Source organism: Mus musculus, chromosome 6 (genome assembly GCF_000001635.26).
Source record: "Mus musculus strain C57BL/6J chromosome 6, GRCm38.p6 C57BL/6J".
NCBI lineage: Eukaryota > Metazoa > Chordata > Mammalia > Rodentia > Muridae > Mus > Mus musculus.
The window spans coordinates 18,043,098-18,062,827 of record NC_000072.6 but is presented as its reverse complement, the minus strand read 5'-3'; the positions used below and the strand labels follow the sequence as shown (position 1 = coordinate 18,062,827).

Sequence of the window (19,730 nt, the reverse complement as noted above, 5' to 3'; positions counted from 1 at the left end):
ATCATTGGCTTAAGCAATACCATAGCTCCTAAATATTTAAATGCATGATAGAGGATCTTAGTGGTAATATTTTTAAATCTACAGCCTGTCTTAAATATTTCTGTTGATTTAACATTAATTCTATTAAGCAATATTCTAGGTTCTAGGTAACTAACTTGCAGATTGGAATCATCATTGTTACTTATATTTATGGTAGTGGAATTGCCTATATGAATGTATTTGTAGGCTTTAATAGACCTAGAGAATATAGAAACAAGAATGGCTCACTTATTAAAACCGTTGAATCCTTTTTAAAAATAAAAATGTCAGGCACCTATTCCAGGAATTTGACCTTGTTATTAAATCATGGACTTTGTTTATATGATTGCAAAGACAAGGTTTTGCTTCTAATTTGTTCAGAGTCAGCCTTTAGAGAAGAAATTAGTCATTAAGTCATAAGAAAACTAACAGCAGAAAAAGTTGAATTGATTGATTATAATCTCCTGATAATTTTATTTCAACAATTAATCCTCTGATTTATTTTAAGATACTTCTCATGTGTGTCAGATTTCTAAAATAATCTGTTACAAGAATCCACATATACTGTTCATTTACTTTTTTATACCTTCTCATGTTTGTAGCATTTGAAATTTAAATTTAAACAATGGTTTTGAACACACTAATCAGCATTCATCAGTTTCTCCTCAGACATTTTCTCTGAACTCTGAGCTACCTAAGATTTACTTGGATATGTCAAGGTGTCTGAGAACTAAGTTCATCAAGAAACTACTACATCTAAAAAATCTATATAGATCTGATGTTTTATGTAAAATGCACTCTTCATGTCTGTTATATTGAGACATTTTTAAATTGCAATTTCTGGACAACAGCAGAGAAATGGTTGGCTTAGATTGCATAAACATGTTTTTTCTACTATTAACATTATTTTGAAACTTAATGTCATGGAAAAAATGTTTATAATATGTTAAAGGCACAGTGTAAACTGGCATTTAAATATAATATTAGTTGTAGAAATACTGGAAGGAACTGTAAGAAAATACTCTAGTAGAAAATAGTGCCACTTAATATCTTTGGGTGGTTTGTTTTCATTTATTCTACAAGTATATGGTGCTTCTGTTTATAATCTACTAATCGTAGATTAAATTTTATATTAATACTGGACTTCAGAATGTTAAGATATAGCATATCCTGCTTATAAATGTTGAACATGAGCCACGGTGAAGTGGGCCCCATGGTCATTCTTATCACTGAGGAACTGCAGTGGCTCTCTTCATTGTCCTGAGAGCAGACTAGAGGGACTGCTCTAGACTAGGGCATGCTCTCCATGGCAAGAGAGGAGAAATGATGCTGCTAACTGACCAACAGAGACAGTCAGTGGCTCCGTAAGCTCAGAGCAATACCAAGTTTGCTGGGAGAGCATGTCTCTAGGAATGTCAGAAGATATACCTGTAAAGTCACACAGACAAGGCTGCCCCTAAGCTTGAGCTAAATAAGAACAACATCAATGCACATGCTAGTGTGGGTGGGGGAAGGTTCCTGAGGTCTCAACATCCCAAAAGAACTATCGGCAACTATGAATGCTGAGAGGAAGAGAAATAGCCTTCCTAATTAGTTATCCAAAACCAAATGGTCACCCCTAAAAACATATATCGTCAAGTAACATAGATCAAACAGGTTGTATATAAGTAGTTAGAAATATATATTCATGTATATGTATATAACAATACTTAATGAAGAAAAAGGACATAAATTTAAGAGAAAGGAAGGAAGGGTATATGAGACAGTTTAGAGGAGGAAAAGGAAGGGGGAAATTATATAATTACATTATAATCTTCAAAAAAGTTGTACAGTCTTATGTGCCAAGGTCACATTGTCAGTCCTGTGTCACTGGGGAATAAAGTATTCTCTGAAAAGGAGAACATAGTTCACACACACACATGAGCTTGATCAAATAATTCATTTACCATACCTTTGTCATATCTGCTTCTTTAGAATTCTTTGAATGCAAACAAAATTCTAGGGCTGCATGCAAAGTTCTATAGGTTGTATATTTACGGCAATGACAGGAGACACCATATATATATCCTATGTAACGTGAATGGTACTCACTAGAGCTGTGATTTATATAACTTACCTATTGCTATTCAGTGGCAAATTATACGTCAAAAATTGTATGTCAAAATAAAAGCTTATATTTTCTTCTCATTTAGTATCTTAGCTATGATAAGACACTGTGGTAGTTTAAATGCCCCCAACAGGACCATGTATTTGAACGCTTAGACACCAGGGAGTTGAATTGTTTAAAAGGATTATAAGTGTGTCATTAGGATAGGCTTTGAGGTTTCTAGAGCCCACACCAGGCCCATTGTGTCTCCCTTTACCTATGGATCAGGATTTAGAACTTTCTAGCTCCTTCTCCAGAACTGTGTCTGCCTGCGTGCCACCATGCTCCTTACCAGGAGAATGGACCAACCTCTGAGACTATATGCAAGTCCCCAAATAAATGCTTTCTTCAATAAGAGTTACCTTGGCCATGGTGTCTCCTCATAGTAATAGGACAGTGACTGAAATAGACACCATGACCAAGGCACCTTATAAAAGAAAGTGTTTAATTTGGGCATATAGTTTCAGACAGAGTCCCTGAGAGCAGGACAAAGGCATGAAGGTAGCAAGAGCTGAGAGCTTACATCTTCATCCTTGAGTAGGAATGGCACTAGTCTTTTGAAACCTCAAATCCTGTCTCCAGCAAGGCCATACATATCCCTTGATTCTTCCAAGATCTGAGCCTGTGGGGGCCAGTCTCATGCAAACTACCACCTTTAATAAGACTAACTTGGCAAGTGATACTGTCTTCTGATTTTAACTAAGTTCCTTACTATCTTCAGAAAAAGTGCTGATTAAGTTTATATTAGTTAACCTGTCTATAGTTTTATAACTGTTATCACTTGATATTTTGGATAATAATTCTCAATGGATACTTATTTCTGTGAACTCCTTATGTTAAATATATATGGCATTGATGAAACACCTATTGAGTACTTACTGATAGTAAACAAAATGCAAGTATCAGAAGAGTCCTAAACACTAAGTTATATGTGTACCATGTGCAAATATTACGTAGGCAAAAATCAACACAAGTAATCACTCTTGCTCTCTGCATTCTCTTTTTGCTAGAGTAAAAATCAGGTAAAAGTCAAGACACATACTGAAGAAAAATATGTATAACACTTTTATAAATACTGGGTTTATTGGTAAATAAAGCATAAGACCTTAAAAAACCATATTTTCACTTTGGTTTTTAAAGGAACTAAAAAGATGAGGTGGACCAAGCCCATAAGCCCTGTACTTGGGAGTTAGGCACAGGAAAGTCAGGAGTTTCCACATACCCTCAGCTACACAGTGAGTTCCAGACCATGATAGTCTATCTAAGACCAAACACAAAAGAGAAAGGAAGGAACCATGCAGTGGGTATCTGGATAGACAGAGTGCATGCTCTGTATTGTTTTCAGCCTAATAGCTAACAAGCTTCCTTAAAATGAAAATGCTGTATACATACTAGCAAGAGGCTGGAGAGAGCAGTTCATTCTTAGTTTCATTGGATGCCAACACTGTTTTCTTTTTTTATTATTCATTATTTATTTCTTTTTTATTAGATATTTTCTTTATTTACATTTCAAATTTTATCCCCTTTTCTCATTTCCTCTCCGAAAACCCCCCATCCCATCCCTTGCCTCCTGCTCTCCAACCCACCCACTCCCACTTCCCTGTCCTGACATTCCCCTACACTGGGGCATCAAACCTTCACAAGGCCAAGGGCCTCTCCTCTCACTAATGTCCCACAAGGCTATCCTCTGCAACAAATGTGGCTGGATCCATGGGTCCTTCCATGTGTACTCTATGGAGTACTACTCAGCTATTAAAACTGATGAATTCATGAAATTCTTAGGCAAGTGGATGGAACTAGAAACTATCATCCTGAATGAAGTAACCCAATCACAAAAGAACACACATGGTATGCACTCATTGATAAGTGGATATTAGCCCAGAAGCTCAGAATACCCAAGATACAATTCACAGACCACATGAAGCTCAAGAAGAAGGAAGACCAAAGTATGGATACTTTAGTCCTCCTTAGAAGAGGGAACAAAATACCCATGGGAGGAGATACAAAGTGTGGAGCAGAGACTGAAGGAAAGGACATCCAGAGGAGGCTGTCCCACCTGGGGATCCATTCCATATACAGTTACCAAACCCAAACACTACTGTGGATGCCAACAAGTGCTTGCTGACAGAAGCCTAATATAGCTGTCTCCTGAGAGGCTCTGCCCAGTGACTGACAAATGCAGAGATGGATGCTCTCATCCAACCATTGGACTGAGCACAAGGTCCCCAAAGGAGGAGCTAGAGAAAGGACCCAAGGAGCTAAAGGGGTTTGCAGCCCCATAGGAGGAACAACAATATGAACCAACCAGTACCCCCAGAACTCCCAGGGAGTAAACCATCAACCAAAGAGTACACAAGGAGGGACTCAAGGCTTCAGCCACATATTCATTTACATTTCAAATGTTATCCCCCTTCCCAATTTTCCCTATACAAGCTCCCTTATACCTTCCTCCCTCTCCTTATCTCTATGAGGGTGCTCCCCCACCCATGCCTGCCTCAGCATCCTAGCATTCCCCTATCCTAGGTTATCAAGCCTCCACAGGACTAAGGAGCTCCCCTCCTAGTGATGCCAGATAAGGCATTCCTCTGCTACATAACCAGCTGGAGCCATGGGTACCCCCTGTGTACGCATTGGTTGGTGGTGTAGTCCCTGGGAGCTTTGTGCGTTCTGGTTCGTTGATATTGTTGTTCTTCCTATGAGGTTGCAAACCCCTTCAGCTCCTACAGACCTTGCCCTAACTTCCCCCATTAGGGTCCCGTGCTCAGTCCAATGTTTGGCTGTGTACATCTGCATCTGTACTGGTTTGGCTCTAGCAGAGCCTCTCAGGGTACAGTTATAGTGGGCTCCTGTCAGTAAGCACTTCTTGGCATCATCAATAGTGTCTGAGTTTGGTGTCAGCAGATGGGATGGATCCCCTAGGTGGAGCAGTCTCTAGATCACCTTTCCTTCAACTTTTGCTCCACTCTTTGTCCCTGCATTTCCTTTTGACAGGAAGAATTCATATTTTTGAGGTAGGGGGTGGCCCCATACCTCAACTGAGGGCCGTGCCTATCCATTGGATATGGTCTCTACAGGTTCTATCTCCCCTTGGTTGGGTATTTTGGCTAATGTCCTCTTTGTTGGGTCCTGAGAACCTCTTGGGTCCCTGACACCTGGGACTATTTAGTGGCTACCCCCAACTCCCCCTCCCCCACTGCTACACACCTACTTTCAATTTCCTGACCATCTGTACTTCTCCCCCATCTCCTCCCATACCTGAACTAGCTGCCCCTTTTCCCTCCCCCTCCTTTCTCCTATCCCAGATCCCCCTCTCCTTCTACTTCCCAGAAATTATTCTCTTCCTCCTACTGAGTAGGACTATAGCATCCAACTTTAGTGTGATCTTCTTTCTTCTTGGCTTTCATATGGTCTGTGAGTTGTATCTTGGGCATTCTGAGCTTCTTTTTGGCTAATAGTCACTAAGCAGTGAGTGCATACCATGTGTGTTCTTTTGTGCCTGACTGAGTTACCTCACTCAGGATGATATTTTCAAGTTACATCCATTTGCCTAAGAATTTTATGAATTCCTTATTTTTAATAGCTGAGTAGTATTCCATTGTGTAAATGTAGCACATTTTCTGTATCCATTCCTCTGTTGAAGGACATTTGGGTTCTTTCCATCTTCTGGCTATTATAAATAAATATAAATAAATAAATAAACATAGTGGAGCATATGTCCTTGTTATATGTTGGAGCAACTTTTAGTTATATGCCCAGAAGTGGTATAACTGGGTATAACTGGGTTCTTGGGTAGTACTAGGTCCAATTTCCTGCCAAACTGATTTCCAGAGTGTTGTACCAGCTTGCACTCCTACCAGCAATGGAGGAGTGTCACCTGAGTTTTTGATCTTAGCCATTCTGACTGGTGTGATGTGGCAGAATCTCAGGGTTGTTTTGGTTTGCATTTACCTGATGACTAAGAATGTTGAACATTTCTTTAAGTGCTTCTTGGCCATTTGGGATTCCTCATTCTCTGTTTAGCTCTGTACCCCATTTTAGTAGGTTTTTTTGGTTCTCTGGAGTCTAACTTCTAGTGAAAAGAAAATCATCCTAGATTATTATTTTACATGCATTCTATTTCTTTTTCTCGTTCTTCTTCCATTTGGTGTTACTTTAATCCACAACAAATCCCCAAGTACAATTCCCACCAAGGTGTTACTTCTCCCTTCCTGGTTGACTCCTTTAGTTGCCTTTCATTATGAAAAATACAAACTCCTTTAGAAGGTGTTACGCTCAGCCAATGGCTGCTACTTCCTCATCGTGTGCTGTAGTTGTGCCTTAACTGCTCCTCTACTGTTATACTTTGAACCTACCAAGTCTTTCTGCTCAGAACGTCTTCTCTTCATTACCTAGATGAAAAACTTACTTGGCTCCAAGTTCATCCAAGTATCATTTCTGTCAACTGCTTCTAAATCCTTATTCCCACCATAGTGTGTAGTACTCAATTAATTTACTTTGAGTTTTAGATAGCGCATCTGTTAACAAGTGTTAGTCATCTCAGACACTGGTAAGAAATAAAACAAATAACTCATGTTAAATTAATCAATTTCTTATCCTCCATGATTGCTACTCTAATATTGGTTCCTTAATCTTCCTTTCTTGTGTATACATCCAAACAATATCTACGTGTCTATAATCTCATATTGAAATGTGAGATTCCTGGAGCAAGGGCCTTAACTCAGTGGCAGACATTATCCAGCAAGTGCAAAGCCCAGGGTTCAGTTTTCACACCACAAAAACTATGTGAAGATCATAGGCCCCAGTACAGGAGAATGCCAGGGGGAGTGGGTGGGTTGGGGAGCAGGGTGGTGGTGGGGGGGGTGTATAGGGGACTTTCAAGATAGCATTTGAAATGTAAATGAAGAAAATATCTAATAAAAACTATGTAATAATTATAGAGTAGAAAAGAAATTCAACATTCTTGGGACTAAACACTTGGTTTTCTCTTACACGTAATGCATATTTTAGTTGCAAATACATATTAGGTAGTAAATATTTTTAATCTCTTTTTAAAATGTATAGGCCGATTGGTAGAATGACATAAATTACTTTTAACTGGTTTCTGTTGTTGTTTTTTTCTTTAGTGGTGATGAGTTCCTCAACTTTCTTTTGAAATTAAATAAGCAGTGTGGCCATTTAATCACAGCTGTGCAGAATATCATTACCGAGTTGCCTGTAAATTCTCACAAGGTATTTAAGTAAGAGTTGCTCTGTGAAAAATAGGAGTGTGGAAGAGCAAGCCAGATAAGCGCATGATAAGTCGTCATGCAGTTCTGATCTGATGACGTGCTGCTGGTGGCTCAGCATGAGAACTGAAGTAGTACATGTAAATAGTCCCTTGTACATGGAATTGATCATAGAACCTTCAACCCTCAGCCTCAAGCAAAGGGGGACTAAGTCAAGCCAAAATCTAAACTGATCTCTGTATAAAATGTCATTTGTTGTTAATGATGATTTAATTGATTAAAATAGAAACTGTTAGGAGACCCAAGTGAAAGATGAAACAAAACAGCATGTTGAATGTTGATTAAAAATTATATTGACATATAGTTTTTCTTAATTAAGAAAATTTTAAATAAATAATGACTCACAAAAGCAGATTTTTTGAATTTTTGTTTTGCCTGTTTTGTCTACACTATAGACTCTATAATGAAAAATTTTAAACAACTTTGTTTTACTATGTGGTTAATGATAGTACTACTCTAAGAATAATGTCATTTTTAAATTTTTGAAAAATCATTTATTCACCACAATTATTATTAATATTAATTCCTACACATAAGTATGTATTTAGGAAATTCATATAGCAAGCTAATTCAAATAGTTATATAAAATTACTGACTTACTTTTGTTACCAAGATTTATTCTGAACAAAAAGTCAATTATATAATTTAATATTTTAGAATGTCTGATAATCTTTGTGCATATAAATTTTGAAAGGCTAGTTCTACTTTTTGTATGTAACTTTTGGAAATATCAACAGATAGTACTGGAGTGGGCTTCTCCCAGAAATTTTACTTCAGTTTGTGAAGAACTGGTTAGTAATGTTGAAGATTTGAATGAAGAGGTCTGCAGACTGAAGGAGTTGATTCAGAAGGTATATATATGTGTATATATATATATATATATATATAAACACACACACATACAGTTAACATTGCATGCTTGGAAACAGGGGAGACCTTTTAAAGAAAGATGTTGGGAGGTCAGGCAGTTTTAACAAAGACAGCCAGTAGGACAGGGAGGGTTGGTAAAAGGACGGTTTCCCAAGGGAAAAGAGTACATAAGGAGCTGTTGGGCGTTAAAGAAGGATATGTGCTCCTCGTCCTTCTCCTTAGCAACCCGATGACAGTCTTTCTAGAGTTCACTAAACATAGCCTCATGGGAAGCTGCTTATAAAGCCCCTTTCAAACAGTCTGGCCAGATGGCCTTGGACCATAAAATAGTGATACCTTTGGTAAGAGTTTATTCCAAAACTCTATGTGCCATAGTATTCTATACTAGGCCAACACTTTCATAATTCTGGTGTGTTTATTTTCTATAATTCAGGGTATATTCTATATTCTATAATTCAAATTGGAGTATAATTCGGGTAGAGTGTTTGCTTAGCACATGCCAGGCCCTTAGTTCAATCCTCAGCACTGAAAAATAATGTGTAGGCAATGGGAAATAATTGAAAACATTTATTCACTTGTTCACGTGTTAAAGAGAGAAGTTACACTGTTACTTATAACTTCATAAATGCAAAAAGGGCAAATGAAATGCTGACCAGCTCTGCTAGTGAGGTAAGATGGCAATGGAGTGTTTATCCCTATTGGCCAAACTCTATAGCACGTTTTATAATTAACTGTTTGTAGAATGTGAACATGTTTATTGTCTTTTTATTCATATAAGAGCAGCATATGTCTGGATTTAAAGGCAGGTTGTTTTTTCCACTTTTAAAAATGTCTGTACTGCCATGCAGGCTAGTGAAATTTCCTTTATTGAAGCTGTAAAATAAAGGGAAAGACACTCTGAGTTTCCTTTTAAAAATCACCTCTGAGTCTCTATTCTTTACTTCATAAATTTGTTATCTGCAAAACTTTTGTGACACATCTTAATTACATAGTTTCAACCTAAGAATCATTTAATATTTTACCAATATTTTATCAAAAGAATTTAAGAGCAAACTTTATGTTCAAGGTAATTTGTCATCTCCCTTAAAATATATTTAATCAACAGAAGTCTTTTAATCATTGAACAAAGTTGTGAAGCAAATTCTCTATTAGTGGGAAGAAGATGCTTGAAACAGGAAAAGAAGTGGTGCGTTTCAGCCTCAGAAACAAATGAGCTCCTCTATGGGAGAGATGCTGCTGCGGGAGCTGTGTTCTTCGTGACTCTTGCTCGCTGGCTCATTCACTCGCGGATGGGATGCAGGGAGTGCCTCACAGGCTAGAGAGCCTGAGCTCACTGATAGCCCAGGGTTAGTTAGAGCTTGCATCCGCACTTCCCCCTTCACAGCTAGAACTGAGGGAATGTGGAAGTAACTCCACTCAACATGATATTCTTCTGGAGAAAAGTAGATGTGTGTATAGAAACTTCTTTGAAAGCATGGTTTTAAATAGGAAATTCCTAAAAGCCTATTTGTGGCAAGAGTGGCTACTAATTTGGCTTTTTAAACTAAAACCTGGTTGTAGTGTGGCAGTGAGATATAGTTAGAGAGAAAGAACCAAAGTACACTGTGTCAGATAAAATTAAGAAGCATTGTTTTAAACTTCCTGAACCTAAAACATGATATGAGTAGCTATCATAATATTTCATTTAATAATATATACCTGTGAAAAGAACCGGCATCTTTTTTTTTTTTTTTTTTTTTACTACTTAGGTAGTATTTTTTTTTCTGTGTCACCTCTTGACCAAGAATTCAAATTCAAATTTTCCATGTAATAGCTAGCCTGGAAATATGTTGATTGGCCTATAACAATAGCAAGTAGAGTTCTTTAGTCAGAAAAGTCTTACTTTTTGAGCAAGTAAATATGCTGATATTTCTAAGTTATTCTTACATGAATAGATTTTGTTGTGATGAGATTTTACTCAGAAAATGTTGAAGGCTTCCATTTTGGGGACTATGTTGTCATGCTTGTTAAGTTTTTGATAGTTTAAAATTTCCTAGTAGGAACTTTGCAAAGAAATACACAAGGTATCACAGATAAGCACTGAGGTACCCAAGCGAGGCTAGGAGAGGTCAAGGCTTGTCTTTAACACCACATCATTCTCTTTCAAACCAACACACTGACAACTCTTGTCAGAAAGGGTCATTGTTAGTAAGGGCATGACTGTCTCAGGAGTCAGTAAATGGAGCATCAGTGTCAAAAAAGAATCTGTTGCTGAATGAAGCCATTTGGAAGTTAAACCAGGATTACAGTCTTAATGAGATTAGCATCAGAGTCCATTTTTGCACTATAAATTTGAAATTAATTTTGCAGACTTCTAAAATTAAATATTTACACTGTAAAATTTCAAAGGCATTATTCCTACTATTGTTGAAAATATTTCTACCATCACTCCAGCTCAGGATGTTTCTAGTAAATATCACTCTATGAATGTGTCCAGTTCTTTTTATCTTTTAAAGATCTTTTGCTTTCTGCTTATTCTCCCTCTCTTGTCCCACTACAGCAGCTATCTTTCGCCTCTTCCTCCGCACCCCCACTGACACACACACTGGTGGGAGGCTTCTTCACAGAATATGTCTCTGTGGGAGTTTAGAAGCAGTCTAGGAAGTCGACTTTCATTGCTGAAAACTGCTCAGACATAATTTGTTGCCGCGGTTACAGTGCACTGTCTTCTGACTTTTGCTGCTAACCTTCTGTTGTAGACTTGCTAAAAGAATGGCTCAGTCTTCTATGGTATACTAACTAAGTTTAATTCAAAAGCAAATAAACCAATTGTTATACCTTATAGATGAAATAGAAACTTTAAGTTGAAATGAAAGGAACATTGTCTCATGACACTAATGCACCATTGTTAAATGTGTTCATCTACAAAATTATTTACTATTAATATAAACGTAATAATGATCTATGAGAGACACTGGTAAAGACATCATGTTCACTTTCATCTGTCATGAGGTTTCAGTTTCTTCCATCTAAAACAGTGAATTACTATGAACTTTGTTTTTCAAAACAAGTGTTTTCGTTGTTAGTATGGCATCTACTAACTCTTGTTTTCCTTCTAAAAATTAGATGCAGAATGAGCGGGAAAATGACCCAACTCATATCCCACTAGTAGAAGAGGTCTCTACATGGAAGACTCGAATTCTGAAGAGGTCAGCAGTTACAGTGTGTGGATTCGGGCTGCTGCTTTTCATCGGCAAGCTAACTTTGCAGAGAAAATAATAGTACTATTTATTTAAGTTCTGTATGTCCATCTTCTTCTGAGTGTCCTAGCATGGCTTCTAATCATTTGTGGTACAGCATAGCTTTATTTCCTTGCCTGTACTCCAAAGGAACAATTATGATACTATAAAGTACAGTTTTCCTTTAGAACATGACTTCAGTTTGAATTATATAGTTTATTACATTTTTATGTTCCTTTCAATCAAGAAGTAAATTATGGTTAATTCTTTCATTTAAACCTGACTAAATCACATGCAAAATAAATGTTTGGTATTCTTTACATTCAGAGAAACTGTGCTCATTTGTCATAACAAAATGCTTAGAATATTTATAAGTTGATATTCTTTTAGGCCTTATTCCCTTCCATTATTATTTAATAAAGATCATCTTACTTTTTTATTTATATGACTTTGCTAGGAAAATTACTAATTAGTAATTTTGAAAGTGTTAGAGAAAGCAAAGTGCTAGAGAAAGCAACAGTAAAATATAAAAATCTTTATAAGTACTTTGAAAAAGTATTTTATATGCTGAATACAAAGAAAATTAAATAATATATAAGGCACAAAATATATTAGCATTTTATGTTTTTTTGCTAAATATTCTATATGTAATATTTTAGAGATATTATGAAAGTAAATGGCATTTGGTATATAATTAATCATCTCTAAGAGTAAATTTTACTTTTTGAACTAAAATACTGATAGTCAAATTTTAAAATTGAGATTAAATGTCAGGCAGGTCCCATTTAGCAGGCAGCATAGTGTTCAAGTCTTGTTTGGCTTGGTGCTGTACTGAAAACAGCAGTTGTCTACAGTTAAGAGCCAACAGCAGCGAAAGGGAAAGAAGTGCAGGGCGAGAGAGGAGCACAAGGACTATAATGAGTAGCCTCCTTTGCCTATTCATCCCGGAGCTGCAGGACTCAGAACGCCATTTTGCAGAGGTGCTCATCTAGGTACCATTGAAGTAAGAACACAGTGAAGGCTCACTATCATGCCAACAACTGTTATAGCAAAGCATACGTTTTTGTGATGTCTCGTACTTAAATTCAAGACATAGAAACATGGGAGTTTATTGACACTTGGACAAGAAGATTTGCTACATGTTATTTTTATCTTTCCTTTTACAAAATAAACTAAGAGGAAGAAGATAGGCACCCTACCTGATTAACCACTTTCTCTTTTCTATCAGTGCACTTGAAAGAGGTGTTCTCTCTTAAGGCTGCATGGGGTTCTACTCTTCTTAACAAAATGAAGCTCAGTATTCAGCTATCCCATGTGAAAATTTTATATTACTTGCTTTCCAAAAATGTTTGTTGTAGAGTTCTTTACAGTACTGCAGAACTCTGCCCAGTGTTCTCCAAATGTGAGGAAATTAATACTACACGTTTCACTGCAGCTGTGTCTTCTGAAAGCATTATTCCTGTAGTGACACTGCCTTACAGTTTGATTTCCACATTATAAACTAAAAATAATTTGGATGTTCTGTATTTATAGAAATTATTTCTCTGGGTAAAGTATCAATAGAATTAATAAGGATTTCTTTATGATGTAAAATCAATTGATATCTAGACTATAGTCCCTTCCCACTCTGATTTGTTGACTTTATTATGAGCTTGTGGAAGTAGAAGTTATTGGAATAGGTAACTCAAGTGCCTCCTTGCATCACAGAGATAGGTGTTGTCATTGGAAGTTATTTTAATTAGTCTGAATCACAAGTATTCCTGACATTGGAGCCATTGGAATCTCCTGCTGAAATCAAGTATCTGGAAAGGAGATGTACTGTCCCTCAGTTTGGATTTCTACTGCTGCAATAAACCGGAGCGGTTTGTTTCCACTTACAGCTCTCAGGTCACTCTCCATCACTGAGAGAAGTCAAGGCAGGAACTCAGAACAGGACTTAGGGACAGGAACTGAGGCAGAAGCCATGGAGGAGGATGGTGTGCTGGCTTGCTTTCCCATGGGTTTCTCAGCCTGCTTTCTTACAGCACCCAGGACCACCAGTCCAGGAGTGGTACCACCCACAGTGATCTGGGCCCTCCCACATCGATCAACCAAAAAATGCACCACAAGCTACCCACAGGCCAATCTACTGGGAACATTTTCTCAATTGATAATTCTTTCAAAATGACTCTGGCTTGATATAAAACTCACCAACACACTTGGATCTACCATACTACCACCATGTTAAAGAGGAATATGTTGTCCTCAGCACATTTCTTTCTGGTTCTTTTCTGCTCCCTGACTGGCATAAGCAACAGCATTACTCTGCATTAGCATGCCTGGTGTTCTACCATGCCACAGGCTTAAAGCAATGAAGCCAGACATCTGGAACTTTTGTGCCAAATGTTTTGTCCTTTAATGGCTTTGCTCAGTATTTGTCATAGTCGTGGGGACATGGACTTAGACTTTTTAAACCCACTTTAATAGAAGTTCTCAAATGCTTTGAACTTAGACTTTTTAAACCTACTTCAACTCTGCCCCACCACCACCACCCTTGTCTAGCCCACTGTTCAAAGGCAGTGGAGATGAGATGGTAAACAGGACAAGGGGATAAAAACCTGTTTAGAAGTAGTTCCTTGGGACTATTCCACTCTTCATTGTCAGAATACCAACAGTCAAGTTCAGTACTGTCAGAATAATAAATACAAATCAGTAGGAGTGGCATGATCTAGCAGAAACCTCCAGGCCTCCATGGAATCTGCATAAATCAACGGGAGCAGCCAGGATGCCAGGAGTTCTCTGCTGTGCCTCTCTCAATGAAGTGAAGATCATCGAAGGTGAGGACTCGAGACCAATGAAGCACCACAGGAGTCTGTAGTATCTGACATATCCAGAAACTTCCACTTCAGGGAATTTAATTCAGGAGGAAAAAAATACTGGAATTAGATATACACTAGGTATGACTATGAAGTTCAGCGACTTTGGAAGTGACATAGGGAAGTTCAGAGAAACCAGCTAGAAAGCTTTTAGAATGCTATGAACAGAACTGAGCTGAGAGTTTGGTGGGAGCCCATAAGACCAGATTTGCCAATAAACATAAAGACGTTAAAGGCTTTACTTACGAGGTTCCACATAGCAATGAGACCTCTATTATAGATTGACATTTGTATTAATTATGGAAAGAATTTATATCTTACCTATATACTAAAGACTTGTGTAAAGCTGAATTTAAACATTGTCTAGTTAGTCTGGTTGAAGAAATTTCAGAGTCACAGTATAGAGCCTGTGGTATGGTACAGCAACCTGCTTTTAGCTTAAATTTACTTTGAGAATTTTACATAGAAAGCATAGGAGGAAGGGTCGAGAAAGTTATGTTAGCCAGAAAGGGGCATAGAAAGTTGGGGCCAAAGAATGCATAGTTGTGAGAGGTTACAGTAAGAGAAAGCAGCCCCATCGGAAGAGGGAGGTATTTTAAGTTTCTTGGGAATTGTCCAGACCCACCACCATAGACTCATGGGAGAGTTTAAGCATCTAAAAACTCATTTGAAAGAGTTTGCTTAGAGGCAGATGGATTTCTGAGTTCGAGGCCAGCCTGTTCTACAAAGTGAGTTCCAGGACAGCCAGGGCTATACAGAGAAACCCTGTGTCGAGACACCAAAAAAAAAAAAAAAAAAAAAAAAAAAAAAAAAAAGTTTGCTTTGAGGACCCAGTACATGGATACCCTGCACTCTCAGGGCAATTCTTTCCTTGAATTCAGCCCTCCCAGCCCTCAGAGATTTCTGCAGACAGAGAACGGCCAAGTGAGCCCAGCCACTGCCTGAGTCGGTATGAGGCACACCTGGCTATCACCCAGAGCTGTGGGAACTCCTCAGCAGCTTTCAGAAGAAGCCCTGGGAGGCCAAACACTGCACCAGGACCAGAGTCCTACAGGAAACAGGAGAGAACGTTATGTGAAGGCATCGGTGACATTATCTGCAAAGGGAGACACCACAAAATGAGAACTCAAGAAAGATGCTAGCTGTATTATCTACCGAGAGAAACTCTAGACACCAAGCAGAGCTGGCACAAGCAAGCAAAGACCTGCTAAATCGGCCTGCTCACCAACAACAACGTTTCAAAAGTTTGCCAGTATTCCAATTGCCCCAACTCTTTATCTTGCCTACTGTTGGTAAACATCCTCTTTCCTTTCTGATCTTAACACCATTTCTTCTCCCTGCTCTGGGTATAACAGTTTCTTTACTGTTAACTTTTTCAAAGAGCCAACTTTGGGTCATATTTTTTCTGTTGTTATTTTATTTTACTTTATTTATTTTATCTCCTTGGTTCTGCTTTAGCCCTTGTTATATCCATGCTTCTCTTGATTTGTTCTTCTGCTTGGTTAGGGTTTAATTTGCTCTTCTTTTTCTAGGGCCTTCCAGTGGAAACTTGGTGTTGATCTGGTGTAACCAATAGCTTTTAACATTGATATTTACAGGTCTCCAGGTACTTATTTAGACTCCTGTTAGGTATTTGCATGCTGTAGCTTCATTTTTATCATTAAAAGCATTTTCCAAACCTGTTGTAAAAACTATTTTAAAAAGCCCGGCATGGGGTTCCTTCCTGCCTTTGACCATTTATGTTCCTGATGAAAGACACACAGCCTTTTAAAATACACCTTAAACAGCTCAAGAGCTGGGCAACCGCCTACCCTCCATGTTGTTAGAATCTACTTTCCTACCGATGACCGCAAATGATCACTTACTAGTTACTCTGTTCCATCTTGGCTGTTCTTAACCCAATTATGCATCCCTGTAAGCAATGTACTTGGTCCAGAGGCTAAGCTCTTCTTGCTTCTCTATACCGTGCCTGGCCCCTGACGTCTCCTTTTCTTCCTCCCCCACCACCACTACCAGTGTCTCTTCTCCCCAGCTATTAGCTGCTGGTATCTTTTTTCACCAATCAGAATTAACTGCAGAGCCAGTCCCAGAGGCTACCTGTGGACTCCAGATCTTGGAGACCAGCATTATAATAAACAGTAAAAGACAAAATCTCAACATAAACCTTAGCTGAATATTCTTATGTAAGGTTTGTGTGTGATCAGACAGTGAAAATATTTTTTAAAAAGTGACCCAGTTTTAGTATGTGTGTATGTATGTATGTATGTATGTATGTGTGTGTGTGTGTTTAGCATAGATAGATAAATAGATAGAAATATAGAGATAATAATATGAAGTTTAGAAAAGTGATAGACAAAGTAAAACTCAATTCTAAAGGCTTTCCTGTGAAAAGTATTTCAATTAAATTCTAATTTAAATGAATTAAATCAATTCAATGTGATAAATAAGGTATTTAAATATTGAAAAGGGCATTGCCCCAAAACAAAACCAATCAAACTTTCAAATACCAAAATTAAAATTGAAGGTTTTTAATGGGAAATTTTATAGGGCCAGAATTGACTTGATCTTAACTCTACGATGACAGTTAATCTTTAAGAACCCGGATCACCATGATGACTCCTGTTGTGCACTCCAATCCTCTCTGTCACTGCTTAATAAATAATAATTTGTGCCTCTGAGGGGGTGGAAATAGGGTGGGGATTTTCTTGTTGGCACGTCCACTAGTGAGTAATGCACTCACTTCAAATGCCAACAAAAATGTTCGACTGGACTTATGTGATGCATTTGTTAGTTATTACAGAAACTAATTCTAAACTGTTTGAGCAGTCCTCTATTTCTCAGCCTAGGAATGCAGATTGCCTTATCGGTATCCTAAACAAAACAAACCTGTTTTTAGTTCCCTCGGGAGGTGGGGTGGGGGTGGCAGGGGGATATTTCTATAAAGAAAATTTAAGAGCGAGCAGCACAATCTCTGGGCTGAGCCCACTAGATAATGTTTGCATCATGTTCTTTCCAATGCACCTCTCCTGATTATTACCTGAGTTTTCTTCTTTTTTCCCCTTTGTTTCTTCCTAACATTTTAATCTCCTCCCTTTTCAGATTATGTTTGTTGTTGCCTGCTATCTCAAGCTCTAGTCTGCTGCTAGCCTCTGTGTTAACAGGGAGGAAATCAGAAAGCACCTGGGGCTCAGCCCTGTTGTGCGAGAGAGTGAACCTTTCACAATTTCTGGGTCTCGGTTTCCTTGTATTTAAGATAAATTGTCTCTCAAGTTCAGTGACCCAGAGTAATAACATCCCAACAAGCAGAGTTAGTCTGGAATTCTGACATTTGAAGAGAACCTTTAGATTTAATGCTTACTAAATGAAACCCTTCACAAGTGGTTGTTGTTGTTGTTGTTGTTGTTGTTGTTGTAGAGCTATTGCATGTGAGATTTATTGTTAATACTTGGTTGTTTCCAGTATTTTACACGCTATTTCAACTCATTAAACAATTACTGTTTAGAATGTGTACTATAACTACATACATTATATACTTCATAAGTTATCAGATCTAACTGCTGCTGCTGTTAGGAGAAACAGTTAAGTGTTAATATGTAAACTTCCTTTAAAAATTATAAGGCTTACAAGAGAGAATTGGGGTTTTTTGTTTATTTGTTTTGGTTTTTGGTTTGTTTGTTTGTTTTGTTTTGTTTTCTGTCTTGTACTAATTTTCCACAGCATGGCAACAAATTCGCTTATCTTTCTTCCTGGCAGTGGTCTCAGCCTACAGTTCTCCTACAGAGCCATTCTGCAAAAACAGCTTAGACAAAGGAGAAATTGGCAAAGGTTCCTAAGTGTGAAAAGTTTTAGAATAGATGTAGGGCAAATTTAAAGGTGAATTCTCATCACAGATTTCAGATCGATTCAGTTAAACCACTCGGTGGAGCTATACGTGCGCAGCTTTCCCTTCTGCCAACAGAGGAGAAATACAGTAAGACAGCAAGACTTGTCAGTGCTAAGATACATACATGCATGTAAATAACAGTGGTGCAATGAACTACTGTTCTAGTGGTAATAATACTGTTAGCACTCAGGGCTTACTGTAGCAAGACTGAACTTAAAATACAAACAAAGGGTTTTTTTCTTTTTTATTGAATATTTTCTTTATTTACATGTCAAATGTTATCCCCTTTCCCTGCCCCCCCAAAAGAAAACTCCCATTTCTTCCTCCTCCCCCTCACATTCCCCTACACTAAGGCATCGAACTTCCCCAGGCCTATCTTCCCATTGATTCCTGACAAGGCCATCCTCTGCTACATATGTGACTGGAGCCGTGAGTCCCTCCAAGTGTACTCTTTGGTTGGTCTCCTGAGAGGCTCTGCCAGAGCCTAACAAATACAGAGGCAGATGCTCGAAGCCAACCAGTGGACTGAGCACGGGGTCCCCAATGGAAGAGTTAGAGAAAGGACTGAAGGAGCTGAAGGGGTTTGCAACCCCATAGGAAGAACAACAATATCAACCAACCAGACCTGACCCTCCACTCCCCACCCCAGAGCTCCCAGGAACTAAAACACCAGAAAAATTTTAAGCTACACGGACGTTAACTCATTTTCTAGATAAGGTAGAAATAATAGCATCAAAAAAATAGAATGTATTTATTGTTCTTGGTGAAGCATCCTGAAGTTTATGCAAAATGTACCCTCCAATTCATCCTTGGAATAAAAGACAATTCTGACTTCCCAGCCAATACTTTCCAAGTTTCCTCTGCCAAAGGGTGGCATGTTTCCAAAGCGTGTTGTATTTTCAGGAATGACAAAACAACATGGGGATAGAAAGGTTATATGAAGGGAACAGGGCTCAGGTCTGCAGGAGTAAGCAACCTCAATTTTAAAAAGTGGGTTTGAAATCCTTCTTCGTGGGATGGAACCCATGCCTGACACTAGACAGGCAATGAGCCCTAGGAAAAATGCTGCCATGATTGTTTTTCTAAACGAATTTAGCAATGAAATGACTCCTAAGGACATACTGCTAGGCTAGAGCGCAGTACACTGCTCGGCTTTCCTGGAGAAGCTTCTTTAAGTGGGTGGCAGTTAACATAGAAACACGGAACTGGACAGTGTGCAGAAAGGAAAACCTTGGAGTGCTCAGCCTAAATAGGATCTTTGCATTATACCCCTTCCCTCCCTCCAGGGTCTGTGGAGCACACCAGACATAAAGTTTATAAAAGCCAGAGTTGATGGACAACTTCAAGGAAAACAGAACTTTCCATACACAAAAGGAAAAATTAAAACAAAACAGAAGACAGAAGAGCAATTGAGGGAGACTTCTAATGTCAACCTTTGCCCATCACATGCACAGT

The 19,730-nt window shown here is 38.3% G+C and overlaps 1 protein-coding gene across 3 annotated transcripts in view; it reads left to right on the top strand.

Moving 5' to 3' along the window:
• Asz1 (ankyrin repeat, SAM and basic leucine zipper domain containing 1) overlaps positions 1-11,864 on the top strand; it is a 58,098-nt gene extending 46,234 nt beyond the window's left edge. For 2 of the 3 annotated variants that reach the window (XM_006505176.3, XM_006505178.3), the window contains 3 exons: positions 7,288-7,393; positions 8,187-8,300; positions 11,425-11,859. In XM_006505176.3, the coding sequence (XP_006505239.1) occupies positions 7,288-7,393; positions 8,187-8,300; positions 11,425-11,577 (373 nt within the window). In that variant the 3' untranslated portion in view covers positions 11,578-11,859. Of the gene's footprint in view, positions 1-7,287; positions 7,394-8,186; positions 8,301-11,424 lie in introns of all 3 variants that reach the window. The other variant, NM_023729.3, reaches the window with a different exon arrangement.
• Positions 11,865-19,730: the final 7,866 nt, after the last annotated feature.